The sequence below is a fragment of the Cervus canadensis genome, chromosome 21 (assembly GCF_019320065.1).
Source record: "Cervus canadensis isolate Bull #8, Minnesota chromosome 21, ASM1932006v1, whole genome shotgun sequence".
NCBI classification, from domain to species: Eukaryota; Metazoa; Chordata; class Mammalia; order Artiodactyla; family Cervidae; genus Cervus; species Cervus canadensis.
The window spans coordinates 4,212,931-4,238,792 of record NC_057406.1 but is presented as its reverse complement, the minus strand read 5'-3'; the positions used below and the strand labels follow the sequence as shown (position 1 = coordinate 4,238,792).

The following is a 25,862-nucleotide window of genomic DNA, read 5'->3' as shown; positions in this document are numbered from 1 at the left end:
GGTGAGCCCAGTTTTCAGGTAACACGGGTACTCAGGACTGAAACACTGCATCCCGACCCCTTGTCCAGGGCAGGAGGAACTGTTTGCAGCGGTGGTTACATGTTCCCCATCTGAAACAGTAACGTCGGTGACTTCCTCTCCTTCTTCCTAGGCCTAAAGAACACAGGAAAGGTCTTGGGCAAGTGCTGGCACCCATGGGAAGCCCATCTCTGCTCCTCCTTCAGTGGCCTGAGTCAGCGGCCCCCACAGTGCTCCGGGATCTGGGGCCCCCAGAGAGTTCAAAGGCTGCCGAAACTCAGGAGCAGAACTTCTCCCACAAATGGGAGGCTTCCTGTGGGGGTAGAGACAGGGTGGGGTATGTTAGCCAACTTTAAAATCAGCTAGGGGTGGGGTGGGGTGGGGGGCAAAGACAAACTGCTAAGGAGAGAGGAAATAGTCATTAACTCTGGCTGGCCTGGGCGGGGTAGGGAGTGTGGATTCAGGAAACACTGGAAGGCTGGCAAGAGCAAGTGGCTTTAGATCCAGTTAACTCTTGCTTAGGGCAGGGAAAGGTTTCCAGGGGCAGACAAGGGAGGAGAGGAATATCAACTGGAGACACGAAATCAGCTGGGCGTGGCCCACAGATTCACGGACCCGAACCCTAGCCAGCCCCATTCCCCGTCTCCGGGTGAGTGTATTTCTTCATAAGAACACGGGTGGACACTCACTCATTCACGACATTTGGGCAGCAGTTGTGTGCCCAGCACCGTTCTAGCTTCTGGGCTCCCAGGTGGAGGATGGTGGAGGGTGGGCTCCCAGGGGTGGACATGGGGAATAAGGTCCTGGCTCCCCTGGGAGGGCTGGGGAGACACAGATAATTAGTGAACATAGTTTCAGGGCTGTAAGAACTCTGAAGGAAAAGAACCCTGGGTAAGTGGAGCGAACTGGAGATTTTAGCCAGGCAGTTGGCAAGCAGGGGACCTGAGATCTGCCTGGGTCTGGACCCATCTGGGGTTGGAGAATTGAAGCTGTCCATGAGTGTGGTGCGGGGCCTGGCTGAAGAGAGGTGCCTCCGATCCCACTTAATGGTCTCTTAGTTCAGTTCAGTTCAGTCGCTCAGTCGTGTCCAACTCTTGGCGCCCCATGGACTTCAGCACACCAGGCCTGCCTGTCTATCACCAACTCCTGGAGTTTACTCAAACTCATGTCCATCGAGTCGGTGATGCCATCCAACCATCTCATCCTCTGTCGTCCCCTTCTCCTCCTGCCTTCAATCTTTCCCAGCATCAGGGTCTTTTCCAATGAGCCAGTTTTTTGCATCAGGTGGCCACAGTATCGGAGCTTCAGCTTTGGCATCAGTCCTTCCAATGAATATTCAGGCCTGATCTCCTTTAGGATGGACTGGTTGGATCTCCTTGGGGTCCAGGGGACCCTCGAGTCTTCCCCAGCAGCACAGCTGGCCTCTATGTCTCTGCAAAGTGTGCCTGCTCCCGTTTTAGAAACTGAGGCCACACTGCGAGCACCTGCAGGGGAGGGCCAACCAGAGGTTCAGCCCCACCCGCGCCCTGCTTCTGCTTCACTAACTATGCCAAAGCCTTTGGCTGTAGGCTTTGTTGTGCCTCTGTTGTGCTTCCACAACAGACTCTGGAAAATTCTTAAAGAGACGGGAATACCAGACCACTTGACTTGCCTCCTGAGAAACCTGCAGGTCAAGAAGCAACAGTTAGAACTGGACATGGAACAACAGGCTGGTTCCAAATAGGAAAAGGAGTCCTGTAAAGGCTGTATATTGTCACCCTACTTATTTCACTTATATGCAGAGTACATCATGAGAAACACTGGGCTGGAGGAAGCACAGGCTAGAATCAAGATTGCTGGGAGACATGTCAATAACCTCAGATATGCAGATGACACCACCCTTATGGCAGAAAGCGAAGAACTAAAGAGACTCTTGATGAAAGTGAAAGAGGAGAGGGAAAAAGTTGGCTTAAAAATCAACATTCAGAAAACTAAGATCATGGCATCCAGTCCCATCACTTTATGGCAAATGGATGGGGAAACAGTGGAAACAGTGACAGACTTTATTTTGGGGGGCTCCAAAATCACCGCAGTGACTGCAGCCATGAAATTAAAAGACGCTTGCTCCTTGGAAGAAAAGTTGTGACCAACCTAGACAGCATATTACAAAGTAGAGACATTACTTTGCCAACAAAGGTCCCTCTAGTTAAAGCTATGGTTTTTCCAGTAGTCATGTATGGATGTGAGAGTTGGACTATAAGGGAAAGCTGAGCGCTGAAGAATTGATGCTTTTGAACTGTGGTGTTGGAGAAGACTCTTGAGAGTCCCTTGGACCGCAAGGAGATCCAACCAGTCCATCCTAAAGGAAATCAGTCCTGAATATTCATTGGAAGGACTGATGCTGAGGCTGAAACTCCGACACTTTGGCCACCTGATGCGAAGAGTTGACTCACTGGAAAAGACCCTGATGCTGGGAAAGACTGAAGGCAGAAGAGGACGACAGAGGATGGGATGGTTGGATGGCATCACCGACTCAATGGACATGAGTTTGAGTGAACTCCGGGAGTTGAAGTAGGACAGGGAGGCCTGGCGTGCTGCAGTCCATGCGGTCGCGAAGAGTCGGATACAGCTGAGCGACTGACTTGAACTGACTCGCGCTCCCCGCGCACTCGACCGCGCCTGCGCCAAAGGTGGGGGCGGAGCCTCTAGGGGGCGGGGCCTCCGGCTCCGAGCCGTTGGTTTCGGGGCGGAACCTTCGCGCGGCGGGGGCGGGCGCGCGGGGGAAGGCTTTGCGACTGTGCAGCGGCCGCCTCCGTTGGAGTCGCGGCTGAGGGCGGCGCGGCGTTGACTTCTCCAGCTCCGCCTCCCATTCCGACTTCGGCTCCGGCTCCGGCTCCGGCTCCGGCTCCGGCGCGCGCTCTGTCGCCCTCCCCGCAGACCGCCTTCGGCCTGGTGACCCCCAGGCGCGCGGCCGCCGGGAGCCCCCTGAGACTTGGACCCGCTGAGCCGGAGAAGGCGTCGTGGGGTGAGCTGACTGGCGGGGGCGGCCCGGGGGTGCCGAGAGGAGAGAGGCCCCCTCAAGACCTCGGGATCCTCAGGACCCGTCCCTGCCCCTCCAGACCCCCCGGCCACTCTCGGGATCCACGGCCGCCTGAAGGATCCCGAATGACCTCGGTGCCCAAGACCCACCCCCAACCCTTCTCTCGGGAACCCCAGCCCCGAAGACCCCTCCCCCCCCGGGATCCGCCCTGGCCCCCGAGACCCTGTGGGAGTCGCCGGCCACCTTTTGCCCCTACACTTTTCAGGGTCCTCAAGTCCCGAAACCGTTCCGGACTTCCCCCCCACCCCGCCCCGCCCCAGACGCCGAGACCTCCTGAGGCCCTGCCGCCGATTCAGGGTCCCGGGACCCCGAGGATCCTCAGTTCTAGAAACCTCCCCAGATTCCTTCAGGACCCCCGCGACTGTCCCTGACTTTCCCTTCCCAGGCTTCCTTAGAACCCCCCTGGGCCGCGAAGCACCGCCCCCCCCACACCTCCACCGTGCTGTCTCTTTCTAGCCCCCCGGATCCCTAGACTGCTGTCCCCACCCTCCACTACCTGCCCTTGAGGTTCAGTCCCTTTATGCTCCCTGTCCACGCAGGTCTGGAGGCTGGGCTTCTCAAACCTGCGGTCTGTGGACCCATCGGGCATCTGTGAAAGAGTTCCCCGGCTTTTGTAAATTCTTAGTATGAAAGAAGCAGAGGTGTCTAATGAGTCATCTGATGACCCTTTGTGGCCGGGCAGGGGGTGGAGCGCTTGCACTGAGTTGACTGTTGCACTGAGGCCAAAGCAGGACAGTGTTTAACTTTTAATGCCCTTTGCTGAGGTTCATATGGCCCCACAGAAGCACCTGGAGAACAGATGTGTTGTGGAGGGAGGCAGAGCTAAGTAGGTGAGGGGCTTGGGGTGGATCAACATGCTTTAAGGTGGTGGTGGTGGTGGTTTAGTTGCTAAGTGTGTCTGACTCTTGGCAGCCTTATGGACTAGTCCGCCAGGCTTCTCTGTCCATGGGATTTCCCAGGCAAGAATACTGGAGTGGATGGCATTTCTTTCTCCAGGGGATTTTCCCCACCCAGGGGTCGAGCCTGAGTCTACTACTTGGCAGGTGGGTTCTTTGCCCCTGTGCCCCCAGGTAAGCCTCTGACTGGAGGTGTAAGACCTTAATGAACAAGGTCCTCAAGCAATTAGAACCTGAAGTGGGAAGAATCCAGCTTTGTTCCCTGAGGCCCCATGCCCTTCGCCCTTTCCTGAATTCCTGCTTTCACTGTCCCTCTGAGTGTGTTTTGGACCAGCTCAGAGCCAAGGAAGGTGGGTGTTGGTCAGTGCATGAGGAGTGAGGGAGGTGTTTGGAGTAGGGGAGATGGGAATGGAGGAAACTGGGAAGCTCAGAGTGCGATGGGGAGGGGCAGGACCAAAGCAGGGGGAACTTTTAAGGCCCAGTAGAGAGTTTGGGAGCTTCCCCAGTGGCTCAGCAGTAAATCTGCCTGCCAGGCAGGAGACCCGGCTTCAGTCCCTGGATCAGGAGGATCTCCTGGAGAAGGGAATGGCAACCCACTCCAGTGTTCTTGCCTGGACAATTCCTTGCACAGAGGAGCCTGGCGGGCTACAGTCCATGGGGTCACAAAGAGTCAGACGTGATTGAAGCAACTCAGCACTGCAGAGAGGATTTGGTCCTGGAAAGGAGGGGGGGGCCATCGAGGGGCTTGAGGAGCAGAGTGAAGATAGATTTTGTGTTTTTGAACTGTCGCTGGGTCTGGTGCAGGAAAATTGGTTGGAGGGAGCAAGACCATGGGAAAGGTGGCAGGTGACCTGGACCAGCATGTTGCTAGCGAGGACCTCACGCGTGGCTGAGCTTCTTAAAGTCTAGACCCAAAGATCAATCCTGCTCTTTCCTGTTTGAGCCCACAGTTTTCTGCCTGGGCACTGGCGTTAGGAACTTAGTCTTTTTAGGAGAGGTTTGGTCCTTCTGCCTATAGGTCACCTAGGACTTCATCAGGGTGATTGTCTGTGTGTCAGGGTGAGTCCAGCGTCCACGCAGGAGAGGGACATGGGGCACAGTGGGTGGGAGGGCAGGGGGGAGAGGCTGGGTCTCAGGAATGGAACCAGATCATGGATTTGGTTTATTAGCTGGGCTTGGGGGTCCTGAGAGTTCAGATGTGTTGTGTCAGAAACATCACTTTGGAGACTGGGACCAGAGGGGCTGAAACCGGAAGCAGGGTGCCTGTCAGCAGTCTAGACTAGTTGAGAGGACCACAAGGTGTGGCAGAGGGTGTGGATTAGAGAGCGATTTAAAAGAGAAAGGCGCACGACTTTTGTTTGTGGAGGTCTGGACTTGGCGTGAGGGGCAGGGAGTCTCTCCCAGTACAATAATAGAAGTCTCTGTGATAATGAAGATGTTCTGTGTTCGTGCCCTCCAGTAAACTCGACACGTGGTGATGTGTGTAGTTTAAGCACTTAAAATGAGACTAGTGTCACCAAGGAAATGAAGTTCACTGTTACTTAATTTTATTTGAATAAACCCAGGAAGAATACCCACTTCCTGCATGGGGTGTAGGGCAATCACACTGTCGTAGGCTTTGCTAGTTTAAATGTTAGCCTTTTTCATGTTCCAGCAACCTTGAGATAATAAGATAAAGGAAATACACGGCTCAGAGAGGCTGAGTAACTGACCCCTATTTGAAGTTGTTCAGCCGGTAAACTCGGTTGTCAGACTTCTAAGGCTGGACTCTCTGGGCTGGATCCTACTTCCTCCCGCAAAGAGCCTCAAGGTCTCTTTCCCAGGAGAGTGAAGTCCTCTCCAGAGGTGGCTTTGTTTCCAGGCTGAGCCCTCCTTATCTGTCTCTGCTAAAGTTAACACAGACTGTTGTGTGATAAGCCGCAGGCAGGGACCCAACAAAACTCTTGAGAGCTGGTTGTTTTGCCTGAGGCTGCTTCTTGCTGCCTCTGAATCTTCCTGATGGTGGCTGTTTATTTCAGCATTCCTGGAGAATGGATGGAGCAAGGAAACAGGTGAACCTGCAGACCAGCCCTGCCATGTGGTTTGATTTTTGTAAAGTGGAAGTGTTTGTTGTTCAGTCGTGTCCAGCTCTTTGCTGCTCCACAGGTGGCAGCCACCAGGCTCCTCTGTCCATGGGATTCTCCAGGCAAGAACACTGGAGTGGATTGCCATTTCCTTCTCTGGGGGATCTTCCTGACCCAGGGATCCAACTAGGATCTCCTGCATTGCAGGCAGATTTCTTTACCATCTGAGCCACCAGGGAAGCCCTGATGTAAAGGTTTGGTAGTAAAAAGAGCTATAGATTAGTGCCTTACATGAACTTTTGGGGGTCACAGTGGACCAGGTGGTGCCTGGGATAGTGGCAGGATTATGGGGCTTGGGCCAGGAGTGAGTGTTGCTTGTCCCCTGACTTCCTGGGGAACCTTTACCAAGACACTGTCTCTCAGTCTCAATTTTCACATTTGTAAAGTAGGGTATTTGACATCACAGAACCTTTAAGACTCCTCCAACTCTGCAGTTCTATAATTTTAGATTTCACTGGAGGTTTATTTTCTATTAATAGAACATCTCTTATTCCTCTTGGGATGGATAACGCTGGTGGTTCAGCATGCCTTAGCCTCTGTACGGGCACATTTTCCCCATTATTGGCTTATCATTGAGTAACATGTCCCTTTGAGTTCTATACCGTGTCACATCCGATGGACAGACTGTTAGTGAACACTTCAGCTGTTGGCAGTATTCCGAGTAAAAGGTCAGGTGTATTTGTTTGCCATCTGAGCCGCACTGATGTTCGGAGAAAACTGGGACGACTACATTTATCATGGTGGTTGGCCTCTTGAAAGGGTTTAATGTCAGCCTTGGCCAGGTGAGAGGTAATAAGAGCCACGTCACAGGGTCATGGGGAGCTTTGAATGAGATCGTGCCTGTAAGCGCGTCGTGTTTGCCCTTGGATCTAACAGGGGTGTAGAAGGTGTCAATAATTAGTGCTGCTTTTTGAACTAAATGGTGATCTGTACATTTTTTGTTAGTGGTGGGTTTTGTTGTTTTCTTGGTTTGAGCAGGTGAGCCCAGGCTACTCTGGAGTTGCTTTCAAGAAGCAAACGGACACGTTTCGATCACTACAGAATAAGGATTTTTTTTCCGCTGCAGTTTATGTCGACTGAATAAAAAGCGTTTGGTTAAGTAGCGTGTTTTCAAATTGAGGTTTTTTATTTCCTGAAACTTGGAAAAAACCAGCTCATCCTGGAGACCTCTCACTAGTAATGGCTAGGCCAAGTGGTCAAGTTTCACCAGAATCCGGGTTAGGTGAGTATGTAGTTGTGGAGAAGTAGTGTTAAAATGAAAGTCTGCTGATGCTGAGGGAGAGAAGCTGGCTGCTGGGGTGTTGACGGTAATAGATAAACCTCTTCAGGTTAAGTGCCTTTCAGGTCTTTGGTGTGCTTAAAATCTTCAGGAGAATACAATCAGTGATGGGGATGATGGCATTCCCTTTTGACAGATTTGGAAACTGAGGTTCAGAGAGTGGTGATGCTTCTGGTCTCCAGATCCTGTTTTCTCCACCATGGCCCTGGGCGTTGTGGTTTCAGGGCAGGCCTCTCCTTTGCAGTTCTGGAAGCTAAGTTTTTGTCCTTTTGCAGCTCGTTTTCAGCTCAAATGAACCTAATTAGGCCAACGCACTCGCCAGAAATAACCTCTGTCAGTCAGGTTCCCAATAATTCATCAGTGCTTGAAAACTTCCTCTTGTTGCCCAGTGATTTCTGCTTCTGTGGCCCCCTCCCAGGTCAACTGGGGGAACCAGATTGCTTGGAAAAAGGCAGTTTGTGGGAATCAGGTGAGACTGAGGGCCTGAGGGTGTTAACCGCCAGGGGAGGAGGGGCTCTGCTGACAGGAAGAGCTTGCTTTGTGGCCGGAGGCCTGCAGACCCTGGGTGTACTCACCCGGGTTTGGCCTCCTGTAGGGACGTTCCAGTCTTTAGGAACCACACGGGGATAACACTCAGCTGTCATTTCCAGGTCTCCTGTCCCCTGAGGGCAGCAGGTGTAGAAATCACTCCTCAGGGTGGGTTCCTTGGGTAACTGGAGCAGATGGGGGTGTTGAGGGTAAGAGCTTGCTGCGTTGCCTATTCAGGCCTTCATCTGAATCAAGTCGTTTGTAGTCAAAGGGGTGTGACTTTTCCCACAAATTCTGGGGGCATTTTATTCCATCGCTTGATGGATTGGATACATGAGTTCAAAGCCAACATTTGGAGATTTTCATGAATGTTTACAATGTCCCGTCCCTGTGTAAGAGGAATGTATTTTGAGCATGTTTCCCACATGCCTGCTTATCTCTATGCTCATTTATACTGCTCAAGAACCATGTGATAATTCATTTATAGAAAGAAATTGACTTTTCCTAAGGATATGTTTGAGGATCCCACAGATTTGAAACTTCTGTTTCATGGTTTGTACTTGAGTGAAGGTGTAATTTGTCACAGAAAGTGATTTAAGTTTTTCATTATGCTACTTGTAATAAAGGGCTTCCCTGGGGGCTCAGTGGTAAGGAATCTGCCTGCCAGTGCAGGAGACACAGTTCTGTCCCTGGGTCGGGAAGATCCCCTGGAGAATGGAATGGCAACCCACCCCAGTATTCTTGCCTGGGAAATCCCATGGGAAGAGGAGCCTGGTGGGCTGCAGTCCATGGGGTGACAAAGAGTTGGACACGACTGACCAACTAAAACAACTTGTAATAAAACACTGCTCTTGACAAGCATTTTCTCCCTCCCCCTCGAAACTTTGACTCATTCACTCACTGATGCATGCTTTTTTTTCGTTTCTCTCTTTATCTTGATAAGCTTGGTCTTCTGCCCATCCCTCTCCTCTTTCTGGTGATGTATGGAGTGGGGTGTGTGGGAATGAGGGTTTCAGGGGTCAGCACCTGGGCCGGGTTCAGCTGGACTCTGGCTGGCCGAGCAGGTGTGCTGCCCACTGGTAGCTGTCCTGGAGGCTAGACCAGCTTGAACGGGGCTGAGTCCATTCCAGCAGGGCAGGCTCCAGCCCCAGTGTGCTTATCACACGCCTGCTTGCTTGTTTGCCGACATCCCGTTGGCCAAAGAAGTCATATGACCAAGCCGGAGTCAGTGAGAGGGGCTGACTGGACCAGGGCATGGTGAGGGGGAGGGGGTTAACTCTCCGGCACGTGGAGTTAGGGAGCTGGGAAGAAGGGTTTGCTTTGCTAGCTCTAAGTAACGAGTTTGGTGTGTGTAGTTTGTTGTGTTTTGCGTTAGACTCAGTTAGATGAACATTTATTTAGGGTGGAACATAGGCATTCAACGAGTAAGGCAGTCTTTGACTACTCTGAAGTTCGTTCATAAAATGCTCATAATCTCAAATTTAAGCAGAAAATATCCTATCCAAACTTTTATTCATGACTTTGGATAAAAAGGACAGGAACTGCTTATACAGATCTGTGTTGGGGCCGGATTTTGCTCTCAGAAAATGCTGTTAGGTCCTTGTAAAAAGGAATGGGTTGCTATGATGACTGGGCTTTGGGCCTGCAAACTGCGGTGACGACATGATCACCAGGGAAACTGAAAGATGCGGCTTCTGAAAGGTCCCTGAAGGCTTTTGTTACCATCGTTGTTGTCTGGAAGCTGATGGGCTTAGAGGATGGTGCTGGGGTTGGGGGCAGAGTGCCAGAGGCGCGCCGTCCTGTGGGGACTTGTAGGATCGGGCACTCAGCGCTGCAGAGATCTCCTGCTGGGCCCTGGGTTTAAAAACAAGGCGAGATTGGGGTACTTTCTAAAGTCACTGTGGGGTTTGGCTCTGATAATCATGCTGCTGAAAGAACAGGAAATGAGGTAATGTCTTTAAACATGTAATGTTACAATGAACTGTAAATGTCTAAATATGGGCAGCTATGCAGTTGATCACTGCATAGTTATTGTGTTGAGATTTAATGTGATTGGGTACTTCCTGTGTTGGCGGGTGTGATCCTTAAAGGTAGCCGTCAGCGTTAGAGTCTGGAGGCTCGTCTGCCTGAACGTGCTGGGGAGCCGGCTCGGGCCTTCATCACCCCCTCCTCCAGGAGGAGGACGAGGTCTGAGCGCGTAAGCCGGCAACCGGCCGCCCGGGAGCACCGGCCCTCGCCTGCTACGTAAGTGCTCAGGGCCTGCAGCGTTGACTTGTTCTCTAGGAAAACTGGGAAATCACTTCATTTTGGAGTTAAGTCCAGCCCACAAAAGTTTAAGTTGTTCACACTCTTTTGCAGAAGTGTGCTTGTAGTGTTTAGGTTTTCAGTTTGTATCTGCGATCATACATATAAAGGAGTGTCAAAAGTAGTTGAACAATAATTGAGAGAACGACAGACAGATTTCCAAAGTTCTTCACAGTGGTGACAGTTTAGGGCATGTGACTTCTGCAGTCACTGGGCGCCCAGTGACTGTTCAGACAGTATTCTAAACTGTCGTGTACAGCAGGGTGAGATAAAAGACTCCGTCCCATGTGGGGAAGTGGCGTAGATTATTTGGGGGGCAGTTGGATTCATCAGCTGGTGAGCATCTCGTATTGACTGCTCTTGTAGGGAGGAGTGGGAAGGAGCCTGAGCTCCGTCCTGAGCGGGGAGGCTGGGAAAGCCTTTGCAGTGCCCGAGCTCTGACGCCAGGGCTTGAGTCCAGAGCACGTTTCCTCTGAGAGGTTCCCGAGCTTGCAGAACTCGGTCTGTTAGCAAGGTTTCCTGTTGTGTAGCTGTTAACACCGAGGGCCGGTGAAGAGCTAGGTCAGTCACTGAAATCGCCAGGCTAGGGCCCAAGGTCGCTTATCCTTGGGATTATAAGGTACAGTGGGAAATCTCAGTATTTCTCCTTTCCTTAGAAAGTAGCAGAGAGGAATGGAAGGACCTGACCTTTGATGACTTGGGAGGAGTTAGGGCCCAGCAGCACCCTGGCACAGGGCGGGCGCAAGGGGGCAGCACTGAGCTTGCCTGCAGGCCTGCCTCAGCATCTGGGGAAGGGCCCTGACACCTGACGGCCCCCTGGACCTTCTCCCCTGGGTGGGGGGATGCCTACAGGCCGCTGCACGGGTCTGTGTCCATTTTCAGGGGATATTCTTATGATCCTCTTTAAAGCCTAATGATGCTCCTAGACTGGTTAAGCCTAGTTTCCTTACCCTGGAAAATCATTTTTAGTGACCCAGTTCTGAATGATGGGGGAGGAAAAAAAGATTACACGTGTGAAAGGTGGTTTTTAGTTAGTGCGAGTTGGGCTGTGACCAGCAGGCACTTAGGCATTCTGCTGACTACTTCTCTGGAAAGTGTTTTGGCAGCATGTGCTGAGATACTTTTACAGGGTTCATACTCTGTAACTCAGCAATTCTGCTTGTCAGAAATCTCTCCTAAATAAAATTTCAAAGTAGATAAAAGCTTTGTGTACAAAGTTGGTTGTCATAGAGCTCCAGTGATGTCTTGCCTTGGGGGGGGGGGGTGGATGAAGTGCCTGATGGCCTCGCAGTGGGACAGAAGTTCATGCATGTTGCTGTAACACTTCTACTTATGGACAGTTTTTCTTTCCTCTTTTTTTTCCTTTAGTTTTTTCTCTTTATGAATAGTTTTGAGTAACATAAAGAAATGTTTTTATTAAAATGCATGAAAAAGTAAGATATGACCTATGGTCTCGAATGATGTAAACATTTTCAAGTAAAAAATCTAGAGGGAACTATACAAATGCTAACAGTCATTGCTTGTAGGTAGTAGGATTATGGGCTTTTTAATCTTTATTTTTCTGTATATTTCCTTCTTTACAGTAAATATTAGGTATAGAATTGGTGGAGGCAATATGATTCTGGAAAGATGATAGAATGTGGAGATTGTTTGGCAATAGAGACCTAGCTGGTTTGAGAGTCCTGTTTTGTGTAAGCTAAGAACTGACCTTGGACTCAGACTGTTCCGCTGGACTGGGTGTTAGCGTGGCCGGGCGGAGGCCTGGCATGTCTCAGTGAGCCGCTCGGTGCCTTCGAGAGCGAGGCTCATCCTGGAGACCCGTGTGACTTGCTTTGCTGTCCCCTGACGTTGTTTTCCCTCCCGTGATAAATCCCTGGTGTCCGTGTCCCCGGAAGTGGTCCTGGAGCAGAGTGGTGAAGGGACAGCGCAAACCCCAGCCCTGAGCCGCTGCGTGGCCTCCTTCCCCCGCACTCCTGCCCAGCCTCCTCCCTCCAGAGTCGGGCTTCGGGGCTCCTAGGTCTAAGGCTCTGCCTGGCCTCTTAAGTCACAGGATTAGGAGTGCGGGCTTAGGAACCATTCTGGATTGTGTTTTTGTATGTGATGGTTTTCAGTAATTCTGATTTAGAGAGAGCTCTGGGACCTTTGATTTTAATTCCAGCCTCATCTTTTTCAGGGTACTGATGAAAGAATTTTCACCTGGGAAGTAGAAGTTGCCTCTGAATCTCTTTAGGGCTCACAGATGGATTCAGTGGAAAAGACGACAAATAGAAGTGAACAAAAATCAAGGTAAATGACGTCGAGTGCACCTTCACACGGGTGTATAGCCTCCACTGCAAAGCTCCTCATGTGTTACTTAGTACCTGCGAGGGCCAGTCACAGCGGGTTAGGAGATGGTCTCAGAGGCCTTTGCTTTAACATAAGAAACGTTCCAGGAGACAGTTCTCTTTCTGCCCAAGGAAACCACTGTCGCCTGGCCTCCGCACCAAGCAGCAGGGAATCAGAGGATCACCTCTAAGGCTGGAGGGTGTTGTGGTTTGCAGGAAAGAAATCTCTGACGATAAACGGGCAGGTGATAAACTTTACTCCATGAAGTAACGCAGGAGGAAGTGCTTGCCGGAGAGTGGGTCGTGGAGGACCTGCGTTTTGCCAGGGATTTTCTTTTCTGTCCCTGTAATCAGGGATCATTTATCGTCATAGTTTTGTATTTACAAGCTCTTGGCAGTTTTAAAGGAATTTAAATTGCTGAGCATCTTTGTTTACATACACGCATCACTCTTATCAACACCATGGGGGACTCGAGTCGGACAAGACAGTAGAGTCCCCACGTCTGTTACGGAGTGAGGACTGAACCAGTGAGGTGCGTACACAGAAAGGGAAGTGCGTACGGAGCACAGCGCACAGGCTCGCCCTGCGGTCAGTGTGGCGGGGTCGAGGCGTGTGTCCAGCGCCGGCTGTGTTGGACCCGCCGCCTCACGGACGGACCGCCTCACGGACGCTCACGGCTGCAGCGTCTCCCTCGAGGTGGCAGTGCTTCCATGCTGGCTTTCATTCTCCCCCTCCCTTGTTTTTAAGCAGAAAGTTTTTAAAAAGCCTCATCCGGAAACAGCCCCAGGAGCTGCTCCTGGTCATTGGGACGGGCGTCAGCGCAGCGGTGGCCCCGGGGATCCCCGCCCTGTGCTCCTGGAGGAGCTGCATCGAGGCCGTGATCGAGGCTGCGGAGCAGCTGGAGGTGCTGCATCCTGGGGACGTGGCCGAGTTCCGCAGAAAGCTGACCAAGGACGGGGACCTGCTGGTGGTCGCCCATGACCTCATCCGGAAGATGTCCCCGGTAAGTGCTTCCAGGTCAGTGCTTCCAGACTCCCTGGGGCAGCTTGGCTCGAGGCCAGGCTGGTGAACCGGGAGTACGGGGCTTAAATGACTCCACGAGTTGGGCTCACGAGCCAGAAGTCCTTCAGTTCATCAAGATAGCATCCCTTTAAATGAGGGTCCCAGGAACCTTTAAATGGGGGTCCCAGGCTGCTCTGGGGACCAGCCCAGTAACCTTGTCCTGGTTCAGTGCGGGGCGCGGCCGCCAGCTCTGCTTGGGTCTAAGCAGGTCAGCCGTGACTCCTCACACAACAGGTGGGTCCCCAGAGTGTCAGGGAGAGAACAGAGCATCTTTGTCTCTTCGGGACAGGACCCAGCAAGGAAGAGAGGTTGGCGTAGGGGCGCGTGCTCGCTGAGTGGTGCCCAGAGCCTGTCGGGCTGGTGCAGAAGCGGGGGAGCTCCCACAGGGCGCGGCCGCGTCTTCCCTGAACAGGCTGCCCTTGGAGCGGAGGTCCCAGGCACGTTTCTTCCATTTCTGAAAAAGTACAGCCATCATCTCATCTGGGGCGGAGAGATGTAGGAGGATTCACAGAGGAGAAAATGAAACTGGTACCCAGAGAAAGCGCGCGGCTTGACGGCGATGGCGTTTACAGGGTGTTTACACGCTCACGTGAAAGCCTGGGAGGGGCGCAGACCGTGCGGCCTCTGCCTCGCGCCCAAGGCCGGCTGCCCGACTCCTGCCTGAGTGACCTGAGCGTTCTGGCGGGGGGAGAGCGGCGGAGGGCCGTGCATCCTTCCTGTGGGGTCTGACGCACCACAGACCAGTCGCGTTGTCGCAACATCTGCCAGAATTTGCCCGCTGGCCATAGTGACTGTACCAGAGTCTGGGAAGCGTCAGTTGGGTGATGGTGCCAGGTGTGGGTGCAGTGTGAAACACGGGGTGGCTCCATCATAGCGGGGTGGCTACTGCTGGTTTGAGTAAACCAGCTTCTGCGTCCTTTTACCTATCACTTAGGGCTGCGTTCATGCTTCCGGACAGCCGGCTACCGGCCGCTGAGCTCCTCACTCGCCGAGCCCAGAGTGGTCTGCAGTCCGGAGGACCCTCGGCAGGGAGAGAGCAGGGACACTGGGCCGGGGGGCTCTGGGTGGGTCCTGGGCCTCGGGCGAGGGCGTCCCCTCCGAGGGGCAGCTCGGATGCGAGGTTAATCAACATGAGTGTCCGGGGCTTTATCTTTTCTACTTTTTTGTGTATTTTTGAGAACTTCCATAAAGAGCTAAAGTGAGGCCAGTTAGAGTGGCGGTGTTCTTCTGTGTTCAGCTGGTTGGGAGCAGGGACGTGGAGTGAGTGGGGAGTCGGTTTTCCCAGGGGTGGAGTTCTGCCTGGGGATTCCAGGGGAGCCAGGAAGGGCCGGGAAGTTGCAGGCATTTTTAGGGGTAATTGTTGTGACACCCTGTGGAGCCTGAGCCGCGTGCTGGGGTAGGCCAGTGGGGTCGTGAGAGATGGGGTCAGTGGTGGTGGGTGTTGGTGGGGCTAAGCCTCCCAGGAGCGGGGGTGATGAGTCGGGCAGGTGGGGGACTTCTGGGAAGAGGCTGGCTGTTGGTCCTGCTATGGTTTGGGGTGTGGAGGTCCCCGGAGGAGGCGACGGAGGCGTGCAGACGCTGTGGTGCAGGAAGGGTCGCTGGACGTGGACCCACGTGCGCTGTGACATGGCAGTGAGCAGGTCCGCCAGGTCTTCACCGGTCAGGCATGAGGTGCCCGGGACGTGGACGCCGGTTCTCAGGGGAGAAGGAGGGGAACGCTCACAAGAGAGCGTGAAGGTGTGGGGGCTCCTGAGGGCAGGCCCGTGGAAATGGATGGGGGCGGGGGACCGGAGCGTCTGGCAGCGGGAGCCCGAGCTAGGGGACGGGGACAGCCTGGAGGGCAGTGGGTCCTGTGGGCGCTCGTGCGTGCACGCCACAGGCCCAGGGCCAGGCTGGCTGGGGCGCCCCGGGGTCATGCGGGCCTCCTTGCCCAGCACCCCCCCTGCTCTTCAGGCGTCCGCCCGCCTCCCTCTGGCCCTGCCGGGCGGCTCCACCGAGCAGCTCTGCTCCAGGCCCCAGCGACCTCGGCGCTGCGTCCCGGGCCCATCCCGGTCCTGACCCCGGGGCTCTGCAGCACCGGCAGCGTGACACAGTGTCCTTCCCTGGACGCCCGCTGCCAGCCCCGGGCCTCGGTGGCTCCCGAGGAGGGAGAGCCCAGGCGGCCCGGAGGTCTGCAGGACCCGCGGGGTGTCGTTCCGGGTCACCAGTCTGACCTCACCTGTGTCAGATGCCCTCGCTCACCTCCTGTCAGCTCCTGCTGGGCGTGCCCTCTCCAGAGCTGCCTCTTCCTTGGCGCTGGGCTCAGAGTCCTGTATCAGTGGTCCTCCCGATGCTCTTGACCCGGGCACCCTCTCCCCCACAGGGCCGAGCCCCCTTTCTCTGCTCTGCTTTGATAGCGTTGATTGCTGTTGACATTTCATTAACATTGACACACTGTCTCCCTCTTCCAGAGTTTTAAAAAACTCTATGAAGTCAGCAGTTTTCTTTCTTTTATAAAAAATACTACTGTCTCTCTTGTTATTGAGTTACTCAGTTGTGTCCGACTCTGGGACCCCATGGACCGCAGCACGCAGGCCTCCCGTCCGTCACCAACTCCCGGAGCTTGCTCAAGCTCATGCTCATCGAGTCGGTGATGCCATCCAGCCATCTCATCCTCTGTCGTCCCCTTCTCCTCCCACCTTCAGTCTTTCCCAGCATCAGGGTCTTTTTCAATGAGTCAGCTCTTTGCATCAGCTCCAATGGCCAGAGTATTGGAGTTTCAGCTTCAGCAGCAGTCCTTCCAATGAACACCCAGGACTGATCTTCTTTAGGATGGACTGGTTGGATCTCCTTGCAGTCCAAGGGACTCTCAAGAGTCTTCTCCAGCTCCACAGTTTGAAGGCATCAAGTGTCTCTCTGGCACCTAGACTGTTCTCTTGTGCCTGGGGGCTCGGTGGTGGTGGAGAGACGGCGTCTCTGTAACCCCGGTCCTCCTCTCCGCAGCGCACGGGCGACAGCAAGCCCAACTTCTTCCAGGACTGCCTGATGGAGGTCTTCGACGACCTGGAGCGGCACATCCAGAACCCGCTGGTGCTGCAGTCCATCCTGAGCCTGATGGAGCGGGGTACCATGGTCCTCACCACCAACTATGACAACCTGCTGGAGATCTTCGGGCAGCAGCAGAGCAAGCCCATGGAGTCGCTGGACCTGAAGGACAAGACCAAGGTGCGGGGCGGGGCGGGGCGCCCGCGGGCGGAGGCGCGGCACCAGGGCGTCCTGTGTTGCGATGGCAGTGCGTGTCAAGTCTATTCCTGCGGTTTTTCCTTACTGTCCTACTGTGAGCGTTTCCCCATCACGAAGCCGTCTTAAGAAGTGTGGTTTTAGATGGAATTTCATTATGAGACGAGGTTATCATTGTTGTGAGCATTTTGCCACAGTTATAAATAGTGCTAAATGCAAATTCTTACCCTTTCTAAAAGTTCCTAGAAAAATGTTAGGGTCAAAGGGTATGACTGTTTTAAAGACAGATGATATAAATTATCCAAGTATTCTCCAGAAAGGCTCCCCGCTTACACACCACAGCTGTGGGAGGGTAACCCACCTTCCTTACCTTGCCAGCCCGTGGCGTTGCTAAAAACCCAACCCAGTGCATTTCTCCCATTGGATGGGGTGCCCATTTTATGCTTTTATTTCTGTTACTGCTAAGGTTGACCATGGTTTCATCGTATCAGCTGAGTTTCCTGTGTGTGTGTGCGCGCCTGTGGGTTTACATCATCCCTGCCTGTTCTTCCCTCACTGCGGGGGCCTCGGGTTCGGTCCCAGACCCACTCCCCACGCAGGGACACCAAGGGCCGCTGGGCTGACGCCTCGTGGTGGAGCTCCGGTTCGCGCCCTCCCCCGAATCATTAGTGACACACGACAGGACGCCTGCTCCACGTCCGAGTCACGTGGCTGCGTCCGTGGGGCCGCTCACTGTGGTACCTGGAGCGTCCAGGATCCAGCTGCAGATGGCAGGGAGCCTTCTCTGGCTGCTCTGCCCGCGCGCGTCGGTTGGTCTTCAGGTTAGTCTGTTTGTCTGAGGTGGTCAGTCCAGCGCGCTGATGGCAAGGTCCCGGGTGTGAAGATAAAAGGAATGTACGTGACGCACAGCTTCTCCAGGACCTTCATTCTGTGTCTTGAAATGAAGCCAGTAGAGAGCTACTTGATAACTTATTTTTTCTATATGTATATATTTCAGGGTGTAAAATCAATGTATACCTAACAGTAATTAAAATATAACGTGATTTAGAATGGAAACCTTCATAATCTCCCTAAAGTCATCAGTCTTAGCCATTTGCTATCACTTGAAATGTTAAAGATACTTTCTGTGTAACTGTCTTGGTCTTGAAACAGAGAAGTTCTTTTTAATATGGGAGGATGGGAAAACCAGCCCTGACAGCTGAGTTTCTCTTAGGTTTAAAGAGATAATAACAAATCACAGCATCTCTCTTACTTACACCGCGGGTAGGTCTGAGAAGCCGTGAGTCGGGTCGGGCACTCTCCCCAGCCTGTGTTCCTCTGTCTGCCCCGCCAGGTCCTTCAGTGGGCGCGGGGGAACATCAGGTTCGGAGTTCTTCACATTCACGGCTTGTACACCGACCCGTGCGGGATGGTGTTGGACCCTTCGGGATATAAAGACGTCACTCAAGACCCGGAGGTCATGGTACGCCCTCCCTGATGTGGCCCTGGTTGTGCCCCTGGGGCTGTGTGGGGGCTGCTAGCCATGGGTGGTCTAGCAGGGTCCAGGGCTCCTGCCTCTCGGCCCCTTGAACAGAGGCTCTGTGAACTCGAGCGAGCCTCTTGCCCAGGGATGCAGCTCTGTTTCGGGAGGGCGACTCACAGGCCCAGCTGAGGTTGGGAACGTCCCTCCGTGCTCGTCCTCTCTGTCCATCCGGGCACCTCCTTTCCTTTCTCTACTGAGCAGTCTCTTTCAAAACCTAGTCTTCAAATTTCATTCTCTGCAAGGCTTTATTGTTGTCATAGACAAAAGGAGGTGTGGCGAAACTGCCTTGTGGCTTCCTGTGAACTCACTTTTTATGCACTTAGAAGCCAAGGGGGTCCTCACTGATGGCTCTGGAGCTCACGGTCTGGTCCGGCTGCCGCTCCCCAGGCACGGGGTGGTGACGGGCTGGGCCCCTCCGCTGCCTTGGCATGGCCGTGGGCGGGCAGGGGCAGTGCTGGCCGACACTGAGCCTCTCTGGGTGTCTGGGTCGGCGATGAGCCTCTGTGCCCCCGCCTCAGGCACCATCACTGCCCCCCTCAGCTCCCCCTCAGCTCCCCTGCCCTCACTCCCAAGGCCAGGCCCTCCCCTCGGAGTTCCCGTCCTCCATTCGTTGAGACAGGTCAGTTGCAGGGACTAGGTGTCTCCACATAACTGAACTGAAGAAAAATTCCATGTCCTTATCGTATGTTTTGAACATTCTAAACTGCATGTGATTCTGGAGGATTTGAATTGAGAGGCTGCGCTGGCTGCAGGGGTGGGCGGAGGGGGCAGCCGACACGCTGGCTCCCGGAACGAGCCCCCTCCCTCCCTCTGCCGTCCCCACTTGGCTCCTCTGCGGCTCTCGGGAGAGGCCCGTCGGGGAGCAGCGTGACGCCGTGAGAGCTCGCTCACGGTCGAGCCCAGCCTCCCGGTCGGTGCTTTCGCAGGAGGTTCTCCAGAACCTGTACCGCACCAAGTCCTTCCTGTTCGTGGGCTGCGGGGAGACGCTGCGCGACCAGATCTTCCAGGCCCTCTTCCTCTACTCCGTGCCCGACAAGGTGGACCTGGAGCACTACATGGTGGTCCTCAAGGAGAGCGAGGACCACTTCTTCAAGCAGCAGGCAGACATGCTGCTGCACGGCATCAAGGTCGTGTCCTACGGGGACTGCTTCGACCACTTCCCCGGGTACGTGCAAGACCTCGCCGCTCAGATCTGCAGGCAGCGGAGTCCAGGTATGGCTTCTTCTGTGTGTTAGTTTGCTTTTTCACATTTCAGTGTATAAAACTGATGGGATTCTTCCATTCTACCCCCTTTTTATAGATATAAATTAAATGCCATAAAATTGAGAAGTAATTTTACATACCATTAGATTCACCAGTCTTCTTTTTTTTTAATGTTTCTGTGTACTTAAGAATAGCAGATTGGGGTCACTGGCATGGTCGTGATAGCCTGCAAATTGAGTTTTTTAGTTAAAGCTGCGTGTATAGTTGTACACGTCCATTCCTGTCTCAGATGACATGCCCTGCTTCAGATTACCTTAACCGAGAAAGACAGCTGCCCCGCCAGCTCCATCAGCTGTGACCCTGGCAGCCTGCAGACGCCGCTGTCTCACACCTTTATCCTCTCACGCTGCATGTTAAAAAGTTAAAACCGCTGCAGCACAAAACGATCACATGAAGACTTACTTTCTTTTTTCAAATAACATCTTTTCCCTGTTCTGCTGAAGGCAGCACCCCTTTTAAGTAATTCTCCTCGGCCCTCCTCTGGGGAGCTGATCATCTACCAGGAGTGGCCATGATACATGAGCACTTGTTCAGCTGGTCATCTTGCCATCAGGGCAGCTTGTGGCTTGGAGTTTGTATCATAAAACATGGGTGATGGCAGACCCGGAGAGGTCTGTGTGGGCTCACCTGTCCTTGTGATAGGAGCCCAGACATAGGCACCCACAGGTGGTGGAAGTGGGGTGACCGCAGTGCTGCCTGGGCATGACCAGCTGTGGACTCGAAGCCTGGAGAAGGCGAAGGCCAGGGCACACAGTGCAAGGGTGATCTGGCAGCTTGGTTTCTCCCCACTGGCCCTTTTCAGAATTGATGGTAATGAGCAAAAGGGGCCAATTTAAGTTGCATTTCCATTAATGAAAGTGTCTTCAGGGTGGCAGCTTTTTACTAAGAGAAGGAGCAGGGAGCTGACACTTGCTGTTGCACATTGCTATGAATCTTATGTCCTTGACCTTATTTCATTTTTAGTCACAGTATCCACTGCTACTGGGCTTCCTGGTAACTCCATGGTAAAGAATCTACCTGCCCTGCAGGAGATGTGGGTTCGATCCCTGGGTCAGGAAGATCTCCTGGAGAAGGAAACGGCAACCCACTCCAGTATTCTTGCCTGGGAAATCCCATGGACAGAGGGATCTTGGGGGTACAGTCGCTTGGGTTGCAGAGTCAGACAGGACTGAGCGGCTAAACAACAAATCCACTGCTACTAAGCAGATGACTTTAGGGCTGCTGAGACAAGCTCAGAGAGGTGGCTCAGTTGCCCATGTTTTGAAGCTGGACTGGGGTCCTGGACTGACAGCAGGCGGACGTGCCCTCAGGGCGCCCCACACAGGCCTGCCTGCTGACTTGGGCAGCAGCTCCTGCCTCCCCCGCTCTCCGCGGACCTCACCCGGGGCTCCCTCCTGCCTGTGTCCTTCTTGGCAGGGGATTCCTGTCCCCATTCAGGCCCCCTTTCCCAGGCCCTAGCAGCTGAGTGGCTTTGACAGGCTGCCGGGGGCCGAAGGTCGTTTGGACTTAGCATCTGTGGCTGTGTCTTTGAGCACCTGTGAGGGGACAGCCTTGAGGTGTCCTCCTGCTGAGAGCAGGAGGTGGGCTGGGGAAAGCGGGGGAGGGGGGTGTGGCAGGGATGGTGCCCGGCTGGCTCGGGGGCGTCATCCCAGGGTGGAGAGGACGGTCAGGAGTCAGGCCCAGCTGCCCCGAATGCTGAGCGCCCCTCAGGCTGGGCAGGGTCCCCACGTCAGAGCCAGCCTCGCCCGCCTCCACCGCAGACGAGGAGGGAGAGCTGTCAGGCGGCTTCTGCTGACTGTTTTCCTTTCTTCTCCAGATGCCGATCGAGTGGACAGTACCACGTTGTTGGGTAAAGCAGACCTTGATTTTCACCAGCCTAGTTTTTCTTTACACATTCTACAGTCTTCCTACCGTCACTTATAAAATCAGAGAAGTGTTTCTCACATTAAATACTTAACCTGTGTTGTGTCAGGATAGCCCCACCAGGACGAACAGCAGCACCTTCATGAGGGTCGCTGCCGCCACGAAGGGGTTAAAGAGACAGCCCTTCAACTGTGGGGCTCAGCTCTGTCAGACAGGGGCCACCTACTGGCGCCAGGAGTGATGTCCTGTCCTAGAGCCCAGAGGCCAGGGGACTGGAAGAGTCTATTTGTATCATACCATTTGGTCTGAGATGTATTAACAGTTAACTTTTTATTTATTTATTTATTTTTTTATTAGTTGGAGGCTAATTACTTCACATTTCAGTGGGTTTTGTCATACATTGATATGAATCAGCCATAGATTTACACGTATTCCCCATCCCGATCCCCCCTCCCACCTCCCTCTCCACCCGATTCCTCTGGGTCTTCCCAGTGCACCGGGTCCAAGCACTTGTCTCATGCATCCCACCTGGGCTGGTGATCTGTTTCACCATAGATAGTATACATGCTGTTCTTTTGAAATATCCCACCCTCACATTCTCCCACAGAGTTCAAAAGTCTGTTCTGTATTTCTGTGTCTCTTTTTCTGTTTTGCATATAGGGTTATCGTTACCATCTTTCTAAATTCCATATATATGTGTTAGTATGCTGTAATGTTCTTTAACAGTTAACTTTTGACCCATTCTCTTCAGACATTTTAATTGCAAAGGTTCTGAGTGTTCATGTAGATTTTTCTATTTACTTACTACTTCTTTGAGATGTGACTACTCTGCCTGTCTGTGAACTGACAAGCTGTGACTGAACTCGGGCGCCCCGCGTCCACCCCTGGTGAATGTTGAGCCAGGCTCTCTGGTCAGTGCAGCAGGGGCCTTGGAGTCCTTGCCCATCTCAGCAGGGCCACAGATGGAAACTGGTTAGTGCTGGACGGCTTTGGTTTAGGAATTACTGAAGTTACACTCAGCTTTCCATTTCTAACTTATTTCTATGTGAAAGGACATATTTATTTTAGTTGCTTTCTTTTGACTCCCAGAACCATCCATCTCTGTTGAAAAAAGCAGTAGCTTGACAGACATCTGTACCTAACCACAGGGATTAGTTGGTAAGCTCTTCAGTAAAATCAGATTTACAAACTGGTCCTTGGAGGGTGAATTCTAGAATAGTAAGTGGTTTTTAAATAAAAGTTCTCAATTGAAGTATAGTTGTGGTATGATATTATATAAGTCCCAGGCGTACAATATAGTGAATTCACATTTTTAAGTTGTACTCCATTAATAGTTACAAAACCCTGGCTGTCGGGTGCGCCTGCAGCCCTGGAGCTTACTCCACACCTGACAGTTTGCGCCTCTCAACTCTGCTCCTGCACCACCCTCCCCCATAGTAACTGGGTTTTTTCCTTTGTATCTGTGAATCTTTTTCGTTGTATTACTAGTTACATTTTTTTAAATTCCATGTAATACCCTACAGTATTTGTCTGACTTAACTTAGCATAATGCCCTCGAAGTCCGTCCATGTTGCTGCAAATAGCAAAATTCTGTCTTTTATGGCTGAGTAGTATTCCATTTTATGTATACCTGTCTACACACACACACCATATTCTTTATCTTCATCTGTTGACATTCACTTGTTTTCATATCTTGGCAACTGAAATCCTGCTGCTGTGAACACTGGGGTGTGTGTATCTTTTCTAATTAAGAGTTTTGGGAGGTTGTTTTTGGATATATACCCAGGAGTGGGATTGCTGGATCAAATGGTAATCCTACTTTTAGTTTTTGAGAAAGCATGATAGTTTTCCACAGTGGCTGCCCTCGATTAATTCCCACCAACTGTGTATGAGGTTCCCGTTTCTCTACGTCCTTGCCAGTATTTGTTATTCACGTTCTTTTCCATGAGAGCCATTCTTAGATAAGGTTTTTAATAAAAGTTTTCATCTTTCAGGGAATGCATGCCAGGACTGTGCAAAGAGGAAGTTAGAAGAAAATGGAATTGAAGTTTCAAAGAAACTCAGACAGTCAGATACAGGTACACGGTCTGTCCTTTCTGGGCCACTGCAGGTCGGCGTTGCTTGTAGGTGTTTGCAGTCACTGTGCTTTGCCTCAGTGTTCCTGGTCTCTGGGGGAAGGAGCGATGCGTACATTGTTCCAGCTGCCCAGAGAGACCCACTTTAAACGTTTTTTGTTTAAGTTAGCGTGTTTCTAAAGAAAAACCCGAGAGAAGCACACGAAACGTAAGCTCAGCCCAGTGAGTTTTCACAAAGTGAATGACTACACCCACGCCGCCGCCTCCTGCTCAGATGAAGCACTGTCCAGAGCCTGCCCAGCCCAGCCCGTCCGTTTTACTCGCCCCTCACCTCTCAGGGGCGGCCGCTCTGCTGACTTGTGTCACGTCAGTGTCTGACCCTCCAGGACAGAGTCTTTCCCTCCAGACCCTCTCCTGCTGCTGTCTCTCCGTGTCGGGGGTTCCTCGGTCGCCTGCTGCCGTGTCAGAGGGTGGCCTGGGCGACTGTCCGCGTCGGCTGTGCGGATGCTGCTGCTGCATGCGCGTGGCCCGTCCCACCCCGGCCGACCTCCGCGTGGTGGTGTGTGCGCCTGTTGGCAGCAGAGCACACTGCCTGGTGGGCTTTGCTCAGGAGCGGTGGGCTCGCCAGCCCGTGGGCTCCTTGGGGATGCCCCGCCCACAGCAGCAGCCTCCTGGCCAGACGGCTCTGGCCGAGTGGAGAAGGCCGTCTCGTCTTCCTTACGGAAAGCTTTGTCCCACTGCGTGTGGGTGAGACCCAGGTTCATCCTCTCGGAGCTGCAGGCAGCCCTGTCGTGCACACACCCTGCCAGTCCGCAGGCTCCCGCTGGATGTGTGGTGAAACTGCCCCTTCTCCAGCCCACTAAGAAGGGAGCGTAATTCCTATTCCTGGGCTGAAATTTCCACAGAGCTTTGCAAATCTAATGTCATAACTGATTTTGTCCCCTGATAGTATTTATAAGTCAGAAAGCCATTTTTAGACAGTAGCCACTGTTTCCATTATGGAGGTATTTTCAAAGTCTTTAGCACATAAGAAAACTGTAAACAGCCTCTGCAATAGAGATCCCATTGCAAATACTTTTTTAAGATCAACTTTAATGTGGTATTCCTTTCTTTTTGTTGAAACAGATGACGCTGGAGGGTCTTGAAATCTTTAAAACCAATAAAAGCTGCAACCTGAAAACCAGCCTTCTGTAACCACAGTGCCATCCCCAACGAGGACGAATGTTAGAGAACTCCACACAGGCTCTCTCGATCCTAAACCATCGAAGACTCCGAGAGCCACGCGGGTACGTGCCCTCGAAGCTGGGTGAGGGAGTCTGCCGCGTGCTGAACTCTGAGGGGACGCGTGCACACAGCAGGTGTCCTGTGTGAGGACTGACGAGACCGCTCCCTCAGGGGCCAGAGCGGCGGGCAGGGACATTCCTGGTACTCCCAGCTCCACGCGACACGCCTCCTCGTGAGGTGGTCTTTCTCCTCCAGTGAAAGGGGGAGAGTAAAGGCTGTCCAAGCAACAGTAGTTGCCAAAGAGAAAATAGCACACGAGACACTTAAATTTTATAATTTTTGTGTGGAAACATGTTACTGTAGAAAAAAAATTAGAAGTATGTTTGTTACATTGTTAACTACCGAAGAAGGAATGGATGCTGGAGGCACTGAGGGAACTAGTGAGGGTGCCTAGATCTGTAGGGCTTCTTTGGAGTTCTGTACTTGCAGTTATTTTGTTTTTTAAAGAAGGGCAAATCTACCTACTACTAAGAAGTGAAGTCTCCAAGAGGCAGAAGGCCTTTTCAAAAGCACAGGGCAGTGTCCAGGTGCATCATGTTACAGATAACCGAGAAACTGTAAGTGGAGCACAAGACCAAGTTTTAAACTTTTAAATCCCAAGCTCTCCTAGCCTTTATTCTAGGGGTTAAGGTCCAGCCTTTCTGTTCTTATCTCTTTCAAGTCCTCTCCCCGCGGCCCGCATTGAAGGATTTGCAGAGTGAAGACTTGACAGAGACTTGTGGGAGCACTATAACCGTCAGGGCTCACGGGGGCAGACAGCGCGCTGCTGTCTCGCAGGCCATGTACTTGTGCCCACGGAGTCGCTCTCTGACCCTGGCACCGGCCCCGCGTGGCTTCTATGCCGAGGCTTCCGTGTTACAGCTCCCCACAGGTTTAGACAAAGGGAAGAACAAGGACCAGGAACAGGGAGTGAGAGAGAAGCCAGAGAGCTCCTTAAGACCTTTTTTTCTTCCTTTTTGAAGCATGGAAAACAAATCTTTTATGTCACTCTGGTCAGAAATAAAACTTTATCTTCAGCTCTG

The 25,862-nt window shown here is 52.7% G+C and overlaps 1 protein-coding gene across 4 annotated transcripts; it reads left to right on the top strand.

Annotated features, from left to right (window-relative positions):
• Positions 1–648: 648 nt before the first annotated feature.
• FAM118A (family with sequence similarity 118 member A) lies at positions 649–25,862 on the top strand. 4 transcript variants are annotated; one of them, XM_043440728.1, is made up of 9 exons: positions 649–667; positions 12,401–12,513; positions 13,303–13,555; positions 16,597–16,818; positions 18,167–18,295; positions 19,282–19,567; positions 21,435–21,467; positions 23,476–23,559; positions 24,682–25,862. In XM_043440728.1, the coding sequence occupies exons 2-9, from the start codon at positions 12,467–12,469 to the stop codon at positions 24,699–24,701; spliced, it is 1,074 nt and encodes a 357-aa protein (XP_043296663.1). In that variant the 5' UTR covers positions 649–667; positions 12,401–12,466; the 3' UTR covers positions 24,702–25,862. The 4 variants fall into 4 exon arrangements, with proteins under 4 accessions (XP_043296663.1, XP_043296660.1, XP_043296661.1 ...); XM_043440725.1 differs by lacking the exon at positions 649–667 and adding an exon at positions 2,781–3,022; XM_043440726.1 differs by lacking the exon at positions 649–667 and adding an exon at positions 9,582–9,871.